The sequence below is a fragment of the Tenrec ecaudatus genome, chromosome 12, assembly GCF_050624435.1.
Source record: "Tenrec ecaudatus isolate mTenEca1 chromosome 12, mTenEca1.hap1, whole genome shotgun sequence".
Classification (NCBI taxonomy): Eukaryota; Metazoa; Chordata; class Mammalia; order Afrosoricida; family Tenrecidae; genus Tenrec; species Tenrec ecaudatus.
This window is the reverse complement of record NC_134541.1, coordinates 117,874,681-117,889,104: the sequence shown is the minus strand read 5'-3', so window position 1 is coordinate 117,889,104 and position 14,424 is coordinate 117,874,681. Positions and strand designations below refer to the sequence as shown.

General features: G+C 46.6%; 1 protein-coding gene across 1 annotated transcript in view; it reads right to left on the bottom strand.

The window, feature by feature from the left end:
• The window catches only part of EEF2K (eukaryotic elongation factor 2 kinase), an 82,384-nt gene that overhangs the window by 41,957 nt on the left and 26,003 nt on the right, over window positions 1-14,424 (bottom strand). The window contains exons 3-6 of the mRNA XM_075564601.1: window positions 4,576-4,676; window positions 2,831-2,891; window positions 680-717; window positions 30-201 (exon numbers count right to left, since the gene is read on the bottom strand). Coding sequence (XP_075420716.1) covers window positions 30-201; window positions 680-717; window positions 2,831-2,891; window positions 4,576-4,676 — 372 coding nt within the window. The remainder of the gene's footprint in view (window positions 1-29; window positions 202-679; window positions 718-2,830; window positions 2,892-4,575; window positions 4,677-14,424) is intronic.

Here is a 14,424-nt window from a genome sequence, read left to right as displayed (position 1 = left end):
AGAAGGCGGTGGGTAAGGGTACCACATACCTGCTTGGGGGGCTTGTGCCGATTGTACTCCTCCCCCCAGAGTTTGGCCTCCATCTGTAGACGCACATCCTCAAAGTACACGTCCCTGTCCACTGGCTCGATGTAGCGCTTCGCCACGTAGTTGCAGGTTCCCTTCCACTGCTGGGCATGCAGGGGGTTAGAGAGCTTCTTCCTGTGGAGAGAGGCAGCAGGGGACCCTCTGGGGTCCCTGAGGACTCGGGGCTCACTGGGACACCACCCTGGGGAGAAGCGCTCTGCCTGAGTCTGCAGAATAGCATCACCTGCCTGATCTGACCCAGCTCTCACACCTGACGGGACAGGGCCAGGAACAAGAGGGCTCCAGGGGAGAGGGAGGGTCTTCCTCACTGTCCTGCATCCTTCAAAGGGCTGAGAAGAGGGTTCACGGCCTCACGGCCTATTCCCTTTGACCTCTAAACACCAGAGCTTAGTGGGGTACTCCCTGTTCTCTGAGAGCTCATTGTCCTGGCCAATCCCAGTGTGTGGCCCACGGGAGATGAGATGGAGAGAAGTTTGGGCTACAGGAAGGTGGGGACCTCTGCCCCTTAGCCAAAATGTTCCTTGGCCCTAGTTTTTGGAAACCCGGGGGAAGTCTGGACAGGACTTCCCAAGAACCAGCCAGAGTCACTTACGTCCTAAAGCACTCCCTCATCGCTCCGCGGCCGAAGGGCTGAAAGATACCACATTGAGAGTTGTCAGTGCCCACCCCAACCTGACCCAGGAGGTGGTTTCCTGGACCTCACCTCCATCCCCAACCCCCTGGGCCCTCCCCTCCAGCCAATCCCTGCCCAATCAAATTCTGATAGACCATCTGGCCTGGAGGCTGTGGGGAAGTTGTGGACTACTTCTATTTCCCCCACCCTCACTGCGTGGAAGAACCCACTAGGGGACGGTATGATGGGAGGACATGGGAAGAGTGCAGGTCAGAGCCTGTCTCTGTCACCCAAAGAGGCAGAAAGTCCTGCCCCTCAGCACAATGGATACATAGTACATCTTTTCATTCAAAGGGACACAATGTAGCAATGAGCGTGAACAAATTACAGTGGTAGCAAAAACACAGAAGGACCTCACAGGCCCAATGTTAAGCGAAGAACCTATCTTCAAAATGAAACATATTGAACGGTTCTGCCTATCTGGCAAACAAGAACAGGTCAAACTATTCTGGGGAGATAAACACGGTGCTTCGTCTTGGAGAGGCGGTGGGTCTGAGGTGGCAATGGGCTTTGGGATAGGGTGGCAATGGGCTTTGGGACAGGGGTGGTTATGCTGTTTCTTGATCTGGGTGCTGGTAACACAGGTGTGTTAAATAAAACACACAAGAGTTCACACTCCTGACACGTGCTCTCTTCTGTGCACATGTTGCATTTCAATAAAACATATACTTAGCATGAGATGGGCGGACCCCCTGAGACAACTGCCCTGAGAGACTGAGTCTTCAAAACTTGAAGCAAGACCACGGTCATCTTGTGGCCAAGTTATCAAATTCTCACTGCCACAGAAGTGATGCGGGCTCATCATGACCCTATATGGCACTTGGGGGCAATGAGCTTCACCCTGCCCTGGAGGGTCGCTCCGTGGCAGTGAGAATTTGATATTTTCATTGAAATGCAACATGTACACAAAAAAGTGCATGCATCCTGAGTGTGGACTCAGGGTGTTTTAACACCCTTGTGTAACCAGCACCCAGACCAAGAAACAGAAATATCAAATTGACTTAACAACAACAATAAACAAACAAAAATAAGCAACAACAAAAACAATAACAACAAAAAAACTACCCAGAAGCACTGGGCTCCTTTCAAAAAAATCACCTACATGAGACCAAATAATTCAACAATTATTATAAAATATGCATGAAAAGGAAAGGGGGAAACTAGATTAATGGAAGCAAAACAACCAGAATGGAAATAATGAAAATGTTTACAAATCCTGAAGAAGGTAACCAATGCCATTTGAATGACATGTATAGAAATTGTTGAGTGGGGACCAAAATTGTTGTGTAAACCTTTGCTGAAAACACAATGAAATACTACTGTTCTATAATATTAAGTATATATATTTAAAATGTGCTAACCAGAATGCAGTCTAACCAATTGTGTACGTGGGATCTTGTTCAAATTTAAAGAGAAATTAAATTCCGATGCATGCTATGATATCAGTGAACCTTGAATATATCGTGCTGAGTGAAGTTAGTCATTCACAAAAAGACAGATATGATATGATGCCACTTATATTAAATACAAAAGGGCTTCAAAATGTTCATGAGACAATGGAATGAAAAGACAGTGGGGTTCTTCTATAAAGTCCCCTTATATGTAGAATCAGCCAAGGAATAAAGCCAAAGCTTATTAGTACTTAGCAGGGGCTGGTGGAGGAGACAACAGGAGGCATCCTGAAGGGGATCAAGATGATGTAGAGCGTTTGGAAATGGATAGCGGTACAGGTGTTACAACACAATATAGTGATGTAATTAACAGCAAGAAGTTACACATTTAAAAATGATTGAAATGGCAAACTTTTGGTTAAATGTATTTGAAAAAATAATGGTAACGTTTACTACATGGGAAATACTATGTTTCCCAGTCTGCTTTTTCAAAAGATTGGTTGTAGCTCACTGAGTTTATTTTACCGAACAGTAATCCGTAGTGGACCGCGTATTCGAAACAATGATAGGAAAGGCTCCCAGAACTGAACCATGAACATAGGTGGGTATGGGGAAGAAGGGCACCGGCTGAAGTCTGCCCCTCTGTGGCCCTGTCCTCCGGGCTCAGGGCCCTGCTCACCAGCGATGCCATTTTGATCAGGATTTCATCTAGCAGCCACTCCCCTGTGACAGCATTGTACCTGCAGAGACAAGAACCACCAAGGGCAAGGTGTCCACACATGACGCCACCACTCACTAGCTAAAGGGGACAGAGGAATCTAGCCTCTCACTGACCTCAGGATCAAGCTCCGCCCCAGCTGATGAGAACCTGCCAAGCCCCTCAGCCAAGCTGGTGGATGCTTTCCCCCTCCCAGGCCCAGGCCCAACATACTGACCTCCTCACCATTGCTCAAGCACAGCTAGGTTTGTACTTGTTCCCTTCCCACTGGGTCTTTGTTCTGAACTGATTTGTGTCCCCCAAAATATGTGTTGTAAATCCTAACCCCTATACCTGTGGTTATAATCCCATTCGGGAGTGGGTTGTCTTCAATATGCGAATGAGTCTGTTCAGTGTAGGCTGTGCTTTAAGCACATCTATTTTGAGAAGTGGTGGAGCCCTGGTGGCACAGTGGTTGGGCTGCTAACCTCGAGGTCAGCCGTTCAAAACCACCAGCTGCTCTGAGAGAAAAAGATGAGGCTTTCTACTTCCATAACAAGTTACAGTCTTAGAAGCCCACAGGGAAAGTGCTACCCTGTGCTTAGAATTGATGGGATTACAGCGAATTTTTTTTTCTAATTTTGAGATGTAAAAGAGATTAACTAGCCAGCAGAAACCGAGATGGGGGGAAGGAGAGATGCTAGGCATCGTGAAGACCTCCCAGGAGCAGAAATTCAAGACATAAGGCACTTTTCCCTAGAGCTGACAGAGAAGCCTTCGTAGAGCCTCAATCTGGACATCCAGTTTCTGTGCAAAATAAACCTCTGCTTGTTCAAGTCAACTACTTGTAGTATTTCTGTTACAGCAGCACTAGGTAGCTGATACATCCCTGTTTTACAACCATCTCTTCAGCTGTGTTGTTTGCTGACTTGCCCTTCACCTAGCTCTCCAATAAGACAGGTCCCCGCCAGTCTTTCTCACTGGCTTAGTGTGTGCAGATGCTTCATGAATACAAGTTGGTGGAGTGATGGATACTTCAAGTCAAGTCTACTTCAGGGTGGCCCGAGTGAGTCAGTGCAGAACTGTGCCCCAGACGATTTCCAGGCTGGGTTTTTAGAAGCACATCAATTGCTAGGGTTTTCTTCCACTGTACTTCTGCCTGGATCGGAACCTTCAACCTTTTGGTGATTAGCCAATCAGTAACTAAGAACCATGATCATCCCTGTCACTATGAGTATATTTTGTGATTGTGTTGCTGTCATTCTTCTTCTGGAAACGCCCCTCTTTGTGTGAACTGCACCGTGTCTGACACATGCATAAACACTCAAAAACCGGCTTGGATTATTGCTTTCAAGAAGCCTCAGTGGTGTCGTGGGTCACTTAGCTGTTCGCTGCAGGGTCAGCAGGTTGAATCCACAGCTTTTCCTTGAAAGTTGAAGTGGTCGGTGGCCATAAAGATTGAAAGACTCAGAAGCCCAAAGGGACTGGTCTACTCTGTCCTACAGGGCAACTAGGAATTGAAATCAACTCAATTGCAGAAGGATTGCTACTTTCATTATTTGCTACTCCTGACCCCCAAAGTACTAAATACCAGTACTGGCAAATTAGCTGACACCCAGTTAATCAAGAACAGTGTAGAGAAGTGAGCAGCAACAAGATCCCGCCCCCAAAGGACTCCCTTAAGTCTGATACACCCCCTCCCCACCAAGATCAATTCAATTGCTGACCTGTGACGTGTGGCACACTCGGTGGCAATGTCCTCCAGGTGGAACTCAGCCCAAGGGTCAGGCATGTGCTTGGCCTTCTCAATTGCGTGCTTCCAGGCTTCCTGTAGGAGGCAAAGGAGAGCATTAGGTCCAGACCAAGACGCTGGGACAATAAAGTCCAGCCCATCCCCTCTTCGACATTCCCTGGAGTCTCCCACCTCTGGGGAGGCAGACGACATCCAAAACCAAACTCCAACCTACTGTAAGCACACCAAATTTGACTCAGAGTGAGCCATAGGCTAGAATCTGTATGGAAGCAAGCTGACACATCTTTCTTTCTGATGGGTTCAATCCACTGACCTTTCAGCCAGTAGCCAAGCATTCAGCCAGTAGCCACGCTCCACCAACAGGGGTCCTTCAGACAGCATCCATGTGAGGAGAATATTCCCATCGCTTGTGCTTCCAAGGAGTACTAATGGCATAGTGCATAAGCACGTCACTGCTAACTGAAAGGCCAAAAGCTCAAACCCACAGCCTATTCCTCAGGAGAAGAGATCCAGATCTGCTCCCATGAGGACTATAGCTTCGGAAACCCCACTGACTTGGAAGTGACTTGACAAAAATGGGTTTTTACTCTTTTCAAGAACACTTTCCGGCTATCTGATGCCCTCTTGGAGTGAGCACAGTCCTCCTGTAGGCAGAATAAATACAACCTAAAAGGCCGTCATCATGGCCTCTCAGGAGTATTCTGGTTGTACTTCTTCCAAGAGGTTTTTTGGTGGTTGCTCCTTTGGCAGTGCACGGTAGTGCCAATCTTCTTCAGCACCTTACTGCACATGGATGGGTTCTTCTTTGGTCTTCCTTACTCAAAGGTCCAACCTTCACATGGATAGGAAGCAATTGAAAGTACCACGGCTTGCGGCAGGCGTGCCTTAGACCTCAGAATAACATCCCTGCTTTTCAACACTTTAAAGAGGTCTTGTGTAGCAGATTCACCCAATGTAACAATATCTTTTGACCTCTTGACGGCTGCTTCCATGAGCATTGATGGTGGATCCAAACAAGATGAAATCCTTGACAACTTGAATCATTTCTCTGTTTATCACGATGTTGCCTATTAATCCAGCTGTGATGATTTTGATCTCTACATCGAGTTGTAATCCACCCTGAAGGCTACAATCCTCAATCGTCAACAGCAAGTGCTCCAAATCCTCTTTTTTCACCTCTACAGACAGCAGCCTGCGGTCTGACAAGCTGCTCTCGGGTTGAGCAGCCCCTGCCGCTACCTGAGTAAGCAGCAGCCTCTGGTCAGACATTTGACAAACAGACTTGGAATTTGTCAGCCTCTACCACTGCATGAGCAGTTCCTTGAGAGCACTCTTTCTGTTTCTGTACGTATCCATTTATGAGCTTCCCCAGAGAACTCAGTCTGTACCTCACACTTTCACACGAAGCATGGTGTTTAGTTATGTGCTCTGATAATGGGCAGGTTCCCAGGAGACATCTAAAGGTCCTGTAGGATGCAATAGTTCTTTTTTTTTTTTTTAAGCTTGTAGTTAGTTCAAGGATCGTTTGTTGGCCCTTAGGAGTGTTTTCCAGTCCAGTCTATTGGGGCACCACGCCCTGGCCTCAAAGTCCACTTTTAGCATTCCCTGGGACCTTGCCACTCCATTCCCTTGCTGTTCGGCTCTACTCCCCCAGTGCGCAATAAAGTTCTTTGTGCATATCTTCCCTATTTTGGAATTGTTAGCATTCCTGGTATCCATCCACTAAGTTTTATTTGTTCTTTCTTTAAATTTTGTTTCTATTGCTGAGATGAATACAGCAAAACAGACCCCAATTGAATACTTTGTGCATACACAATTTAGTGACACTGATCACCTCCATGTTGCAAACCTTTCTCACTCTCCTTGTCTAAGGTGTTCGACCTCATGAGCCTAAATCCTCTGCTCCTTCAGGGTTCCTATCTAACCTCTCACGTTGCCGTTGTTAATTGGGTCCCACGTAGTTTTTAAAAGATCAGTATATCGTAGCCCTGATCTAAAAACAATCACTTCTTATGAGGTGGCCCTATTCCACACTTGGAATAGTGATCTCATGAAGAGATCACTGAAGATATGGGTGTTACAGCAAAGTGTGGTGAATAAATCGGATGGTGCCTGGCTATCAAAAATAACAGCATCTGGTCTCTGAAAGGCTTGTCTTATAACAAGCATCCAGCTAAGTGAAGTGTCAGCTAAGTTCACACAGCAGAAGCCCACCAGCTTGTGTGACTCAATGACTGTAAATAGTAAAATCCAAGATGGAAGGAGGGAATGGTATTAGAGCATAAATTCTGAGTACCCAGTTTACAGAAGGCTATGGGTGACAGTGAAAGTTCAAAATCCATTTGTACAGTCCCTACTTTGATTAGGTGGTCTGCTCTGCTTATTGTACTATTATTGAGTTGAGCATCCTTCATGTCTATTAAGTCCAGGTGGTTTATAGAGTTATTAAGGCCCTCTGTCCCATGTTGGTCTTTCTAGATGGTCTCTCCAATATTAAGAGTGGTTTACTGAGGTCTCCAACTATTTCTCCCTTCAATTCTATCGATGCTGTTTTATATATTAGGTACCCTGATAATGGGTACATGTATGTTTATGACTGCTAAATATTCTTAAATGACCTTTTTATCACTATGTAATGCCTATCTTTGTGAATTTTCCAAAGCAACAAAGCTACGTGCACTCGTATATGTATAAGAAGTAGCTTTATATCAGGAAATAAATGTATATTATTTATAGCATAAGGAAGTGATCTATCCCAGTCCAACTCAAGTTAGATGTTAGCTGACTCTAATGGGGAGCAGAGAGACTCAAAGTGATCTCCAGGCTGGTATGTTCTGTTGATTTCAGAGGACTGGGATAGGGAGCACAAAGAGAGGCAGGTAGAGTGCTCCCTCAGAAAGCACTCTCTCCTACACTTGCTCCTTCTGCAGCAGTTAACAAAAGCCTGACAATGAACAAACACCAGGTGGGGGAGCAGGTGTCACCCTCTGGTCAGGTCCCAGTGGAGGTCTGCTTTGTTGCTATCAGAGTGTTCCCATAGTAGATTGCTGCCCCTGAGTGCATGCAGCCTCCACCTGAGACTGCTGCTTCCCAACCCACAGCAGCCTCAGAGGCCACTGGAAGTGGGGCCAGATGAACCCAAATTGATCCCGAGGGAGGGCTGTACTGTTGATTTCAGAGGCCGGAGCATAGAGAGACAGGTGGAATGCTGACTTTGGAACCGGATTCCTCTGCAGGATTTTTCTGGAGCAATTCACAGATGGCTTGAAGGAGACACTGTCTGGGGAGGGGAGGGCCTGTCATGCTTCAAATGGACCTCCAGGAAGGTTTTTGATACCAAAGCCCCCTCCCCCCCTTATTATCTGGGCTGCGGGTGTAGCCTCCATTACAGGTGCCTGCTTCTTAGTCCTCAGCCCCAACAGGAAGGGAAAGGAAACAGACCGGAGCTGACTCCCCTGAAGTTCTGTCCCTTTGATTTCAGAGCCCTGATCTATGGCGTGTTGGGAATTGTTTACCAGGGTAGCAGATTCCACTAAATAGATCTTCAGCAGTTCCCAGCGGGGTGGGGGAGGTGCTGGCACACTCCAAATAGCCCCCCCAGGGAGGCTGTCTTAAGGCCATTAGGAGAAGAAAGCAAGTCTTTGTGAAACAATCCCTTTTCACTCTTTTCCAGGAAAACCTGAACCCTGGCTTCTTCACAGAATCCAAAAGCCCAAATCTCTCTTCTAGGTCAGAGGCCTAAATGGGGGTGGAAGAGCCCATATCAGAGCCAAGAAGGACCACAAGAGACAGCCATTCCAGACAGCCTCCCCTCTGTTATCCCGGGTCACCCAGGCCAACCTGTGTGGAGCCTGCTCTCTAGTATGGAAAACAGCATGGCATGTCCTCAAAAAGCTCAACATAGAAATCCCTTAGGATCCAGCAATCCTCCTCCGTATAGATCCTAAAGAGCTAAGAACGGTGACACAAATAGACACATGAGCACCTATGTTCCTTCCTAAGTTGTTCTTCACAATGGCAAAAAGATGGAAGTATGATAGTTTTTATGTCTATCTAGCTGGCCAGGAGTCTCAGAGATTTGGCAGCGAAGGCCCATAGTTCCTCATGATGTGACCTAACACAATGGCATCCGGTGATGTAAACCCAATCTATTGGAAGATTAGGGTGGAAGGTAACCTCTTATTTAAGCCACAGCCCTGATGCCATGAAGGGAAGTTTCCCTGGGGGTGGAGCCTACTTCCTACATAAGTGGGCACCGTGGAAAGGCTTGTTTGTTTCTGCTGGGTCTGGATCCTGCATCTAGCATACTGACCTCTGGTTCTTTGGACTAGAGAACCACCCGCATATTATACTGTCTGCCGACCCTTGGAGCCATCAATGGCCTGCCGTCTGAGGACCTTCTAGTCACAGCCTGACCTGCTGAGTTTGGGTCTGTTTGCCTTTACAGCCACCAGTCTGTGGTTTTCCGGCTGATCAGGGGTTCATCGGCCCCCAAAGGAGAGGCCTCCAACTTAACCTCTGACCCATGGAATTGGAACCTGCCAATGCTTGCCTGCTTTTACAGCTGTGTGACCCATTTTCTTTTTCATTCTTTCTTGATATAAATTTCTCTCTCTCCTTTTCTCCATGAGACATGTTATAATATAGATGCATCCAGAAGACATTAGTCTGAGTGAAATAAGTCAATCACAAAAACACTATATGGTCCCACTATTATAATAAAGTGTCAAGAATACACATAAACACAGAAATCAAAATTCTCCAGTGTTACCAGGGATGCGAGGGGGGAGAGGTGTGATAACGGTCTAGGTAATAGACATTTATAACTTTTGGTAATGGAAAAGGTGAGAAGTTGGCACAACATGCCCAAAGTCAATAAAGACACTATGGAGTAGATGAGAAAAATGAGCAATTTTGGTAAATGCTACAACATATGCAATTTTTAGGAGCTGGTGGCTCAGTAGGTGATGTGTTGGGCTGCTAATCATAAGGGCAGCAGTTCAAACCCACCAGCCACTCTGTGAGAGAACAATGAGGTTTTCTATTCCTGTAAAGATTTACAGTCTCAGAAACCTACCAGGGTAGTTTTATTCTGCCCTTTGGGTTGCTTTGAGTCAAAAAATTGCCTTGATGGCATTTGAGTTTTTGAGTATTCAATTTCATAATAACAACCAGAAACCTGTGTGGTTATGTAAATACAGATGCATAGAGGTGCATAAGAAGGCATGTGGGAGTAAATGTACAAACATGTATTAGTGTGTCTACAGGCATATGTATATGCACGTTTGTTCTGCAAATATATTCATATATATAACAAACCATGGGGGTGTGGGGGGGCAGTTACAGAGGTTCCACAGATCCATCCAAAAAATTTGTGAGATTGGTTTACTGGGTCAAAGGCCTGGGACCACAGTCTTGGTGGACAGCTTACTCAGCCTCTGTGCCATCTGGGCTGATTCTGACTTACATTTTTACATTTGCTATTTACTGATTTACATTTGCTATCATTTCCTCTTTACTTATTCTCTCAGGAAGCCCATCCCTGTCATTTGAGGAACTCATGAGAGGTTCTCGTGACTCCACATATCCTTTGTGGTCTGATGATACATGGAAGGAACATCAACTCTTTAGAGCTCCGACTTGGGACACCTGGGAGCCTAGGGGAGAAGTTAAAAACAAAAACAGCTTGACACAATGGATGGATGGATTTTGACAAGGGTTGTATGGGCCCCCAGTAAAATGATTTTTTTTAATGCAAAAAACACGAAGAGTCCACAGGACCAATAGTCCACAGGAACCACACGGTCTCTTCAAACTTGTGGCTAGAAGAGATGGAGCTCGGCTACCACTACTGACCAGTCTGACCAGCAATAGATGGTCCCAGATAAGACAGGAGAAAATGTAGAATAAAACTCAAATTCCTAAAAAATAAGTCCAGACCGACTGAACCCAGAGAAACCAAGGAGCCCCCAAGATTATGAGTGATTTCTGCAAGTCACCTTTCAGCTCAACAGACTGGCTAATAAGATAAGCAATATCCCCGGTGAGCAACAGTTACCCCAAAGCAAAGATGAGTTGGCATGGAGGAGAAGGGAAGCTAGATCAAAAGGAATAGAGCAAACAGAATGGCAATAATGGGAATGCTGACACATTGTAGAAATTGCCACCAATGGCACTGCACAACTTGTTTGAGTTGTTAAAAGAGAATCTAGCATGCTCATTGATCTTTCACCGAAAACACCATGAGACGTGTTTTAGAACAGACAACTGCAAGTGCCACAATGTAGAACTAACAGTGGAAGTCTTCCCTAATCTCCTTCTTCTGCAAACCAAAGGACAGCTGATGTCGATATCTTGCAAGTTTCTTTTTTTTTTTTAATTTTGCAAGTTTCTTGCTGCAAGTTCGCTAACATGCATGCGTGCTCTTGAGCAGAAAGCGGTCTCGTGCTTTCTGCTCTGCTTATTTTTCTCCACTTCCCACAGGACCTTGGACCGTCGTCCTCCCATCCAGCCTTCTCATGGCTGTATTATATATAACTGTGTCAATGTACTTAGTTTAGTTCTCTAACCTTCTGTTGGCAGGTATTTGGATTCTCTCCAATATTTCCTAGAACAAACAGTGCTTAAGTGAACAGCCCTGTATTTAAACATCTGCACACACATGTAAATATTTCTTGGAAGTGAAATTGCTGGTCCACAAATACAATCTGGAAATAGTTGAGCTCTTCTCCACAGATGTCCTCTAGCTTGCACGCCTAGAAGTGGTGAGCAAGTTAGCTTTTTAACAAAAATATCACATGCTGGTAAAAAGGTCGAGCTTACTGATCAGAATTCCAGAGACCATGGCCCTTCGCCACTCCTTCAGATCTGGAATGGCACTCGCTCCAGGGCTCAATTTTCAGCAGAACAATACATAGGTCTCTCTACAAGGGGAACAGTAACAATAGTGAGGTGAGCACACACCCTAACAATTAGCCACTTGCCACCAAAGGGGTATCCTTTGCCCAGAGGCAAAGCTCAGAAGGTTAGGAGAGCCGAGGTGGAGGCAGGAAGCCCAGGGAGGAGGTGGGACCGATGGGGCTGCACTGTGTATGAATGTTGAATGTCCACCTGATCATCTGCTCTGTAAATCTTCACCCAATTCACAAGAGAAAAGTTGTGGTTTTTAATCACGTGACGAATTTATTTACAAGTTGTCATCTGTTTTAACAGCTGCGTCACAACCCATCACCAACTTATCATTATGGACTTAATCAATCTTCTGTTATTCCCCATGGCTAGACTTTGAGCTTGTAGCATTTTCCTCCCTGTTAGAAAGAGCCCTATAACAGACATCATCATATCTAAAAGATGTTCTAAACGTCTACCTTCAGGGGCAGTGAATTATTTCACGTGGCTCTTCTAGCCAGTCTGTAACTCCCACCAAATGACATTTCCCGCCATGGGTCTGGTAAGGTGGGAGAAAGATGCTGATAGGATTCACCTGTGAGCAGTTGTGACTAGGAGTCCCAGGTGTGCCACTCTGCTGTGTACGTAAATGAGCCCTCGGAGAAGCAGCAGGAGGGATCTCATTACCTGCAAGAGCCAGGAGTGGAGCGCATCCTCTGGACTTGAGATCTCTGTGCAGTGAACCTCCTGGGTCCAGCGGAGGAGAAGCGGCAGAACCAGGAGCCAGAACATGGTACAGAGTGTTGGAGCTCCCAACCCATGGAGCAAGGGAAGCTTAGTGCTTGTGTGCAGGAGGCTGCCTTGTGGAGTGGGGTGCCTCTGGCATTTAATTGGGGGAGTTGGGACTCGCTGACCCACGAAAGTGGAGCTGAATGCCTCTGGGTGACTCTTGACAGTTCAGAGAGCTGCATTTGCTGACTCATGGCGCTTAAGCTGAAAGAATTGAGGCTCACATCCAGTGGCATGGCCCTGTAGGCATTTATTAGCAGACCTGAAATTTTGTACCCTGTCCTGATAAACAACTCAGCCCTGAGCATTTCTCACTGGCATCACAACTTGCTAACTTCCTTAACAAACCCTTCAATCATGAGTTTTGTCTGTGAGTTTTTGCACAATGGGCATGAGAAACTAGAGGTAAATTAGAGAGCCTCCCTTAAGACATCTATCTCAGGACTGAGAAAGAAAATCATCTACATAAATCGTCTGCGTTCTAGCTGCTGTGAATGGCGGGGACCACCTTCTGACCAGGTCTGCTGAGCTTTCTGAGAGCGGCCTCTGCATGGGGCCCTGGTGGTGCAATGGCTAAGCACCTAGCTGCTAAAGGAAAGGCCAGCAGTTTGAGCCCACCAGCTATTTCACTTGAGACAGATGGGATCGTGGCCTCTGTAAAGGCTACAGCCTTGGAAACCCTGTGGGCCAGTGAGGCACTGCCCTACATGATCTGTCTGAGGCAGAGTCCACGAGGCAGCCCGGCTTCTCATTCTTCTCTTTGCCTGCGTTCCTGGCTGGTGCATCTGACGAGCTGAAAAGCTGCATGCGGAAGGAGGCAAGGAAGCATTATGGAAGATGGCTGGTGATTGACTACCTCCGTCCCCCCCCACCCCCCAAAAAAAACCCCTGGCTATTGCAAATCTTCCAGAGCACAGTTCTACTGTCTTGCATGAGGTCGGCATGAGTTGGGTGGCAACTGGTTTTTGTTGTTCTTTGCCTGACACATGGCTCTCCTAGTTCGTCTCATTCAGCTGTGACCCAGCTGCCAGAATCCTCATTTGATGAGGATTATCTCTGGAATTACCTCCTGATTACATGCCCGGATAACGATCTGAAAAAATGTAGCTCAGTCACAAAGGACCTGGTCTTCCACAGGGACAACATGGTGCTTTTTTTGGCCCAAATCCAGAAAAGAATCTTGTTGTACACTTTATTATCCACAGGTGGGTGTAATACAAATGATTGTTGTTTTTTGTTTTGTTTTTTTGTAAAGTACTATATCACATAAAAAGGAGCCCTGGTGGCATAGTGGTTACTAGTTGGGCTGCAACCCCCAAGGTCATCTGTTCAAAACCACCAGCCAGTCCATGGGAGAAAGACAGGCTTTCTACTCCCAGAAAGATTCCGTCTCAGGAAGTCACAGGGGCAGTTCTACCCTGCCCTATAGGGTTGCTATGAGTCAGAATTGACTTGATGGCAGTGTGGTGGTGGTGGTGGTGTGTGTGTCTGTGTCCCATACAAAGATTCAGTGCCCTCAATTCTGGCTCCAGCCACTCCTCTCGCTGTGGGAATCTCCACATGCTCCATTATTAACAAGCACGAAGAAGGTTGTGTGGACTGCCGGTGGTTAGCATTCTCCTCTGCCCCAGCACATGGGAAAAAAATGTTCCCAACCAGAGAAACGGTGGCTCACTGAAGTAGCGGTTCTCACTGCGGTGATGTCTGCCGAAGTTGAGAACCACTGTTTCACCCAGGAAGTTGGAGAAAAGGGAGTTGAGGAAGGTTTGGAAAGGGGCTCTCGAGGAGAGGCATAGAAGCAGGGACTGCCACCTCCAAGAGCAATCTGGCAGTAGTTAGGACCCTGTCTTTCAGTGTCCCCAGAGACCATGCCTAGGTGCAACACATCATTGAGCTACAGCCACTATGGCTGGGCGTCTATTCTGCAGGTAGGCTTCCCCAGCAGAGACACACCTACCAGGATGTTCACAGCAGCTCTGTCTGTGGTGGGTCAGGCTGGAGATGAGAGGCTGGTTAAGCAGATTACTCAGCCATAAAAATAACACAAACCAAAATCAGCCGGGCAGTATACCAAAGTCCTTAAGAGGATGGACTCTGGAGCCAGATGGCCCGGGTCCAAAGGCAGCCTCCCCCACCTCCTGGGGCA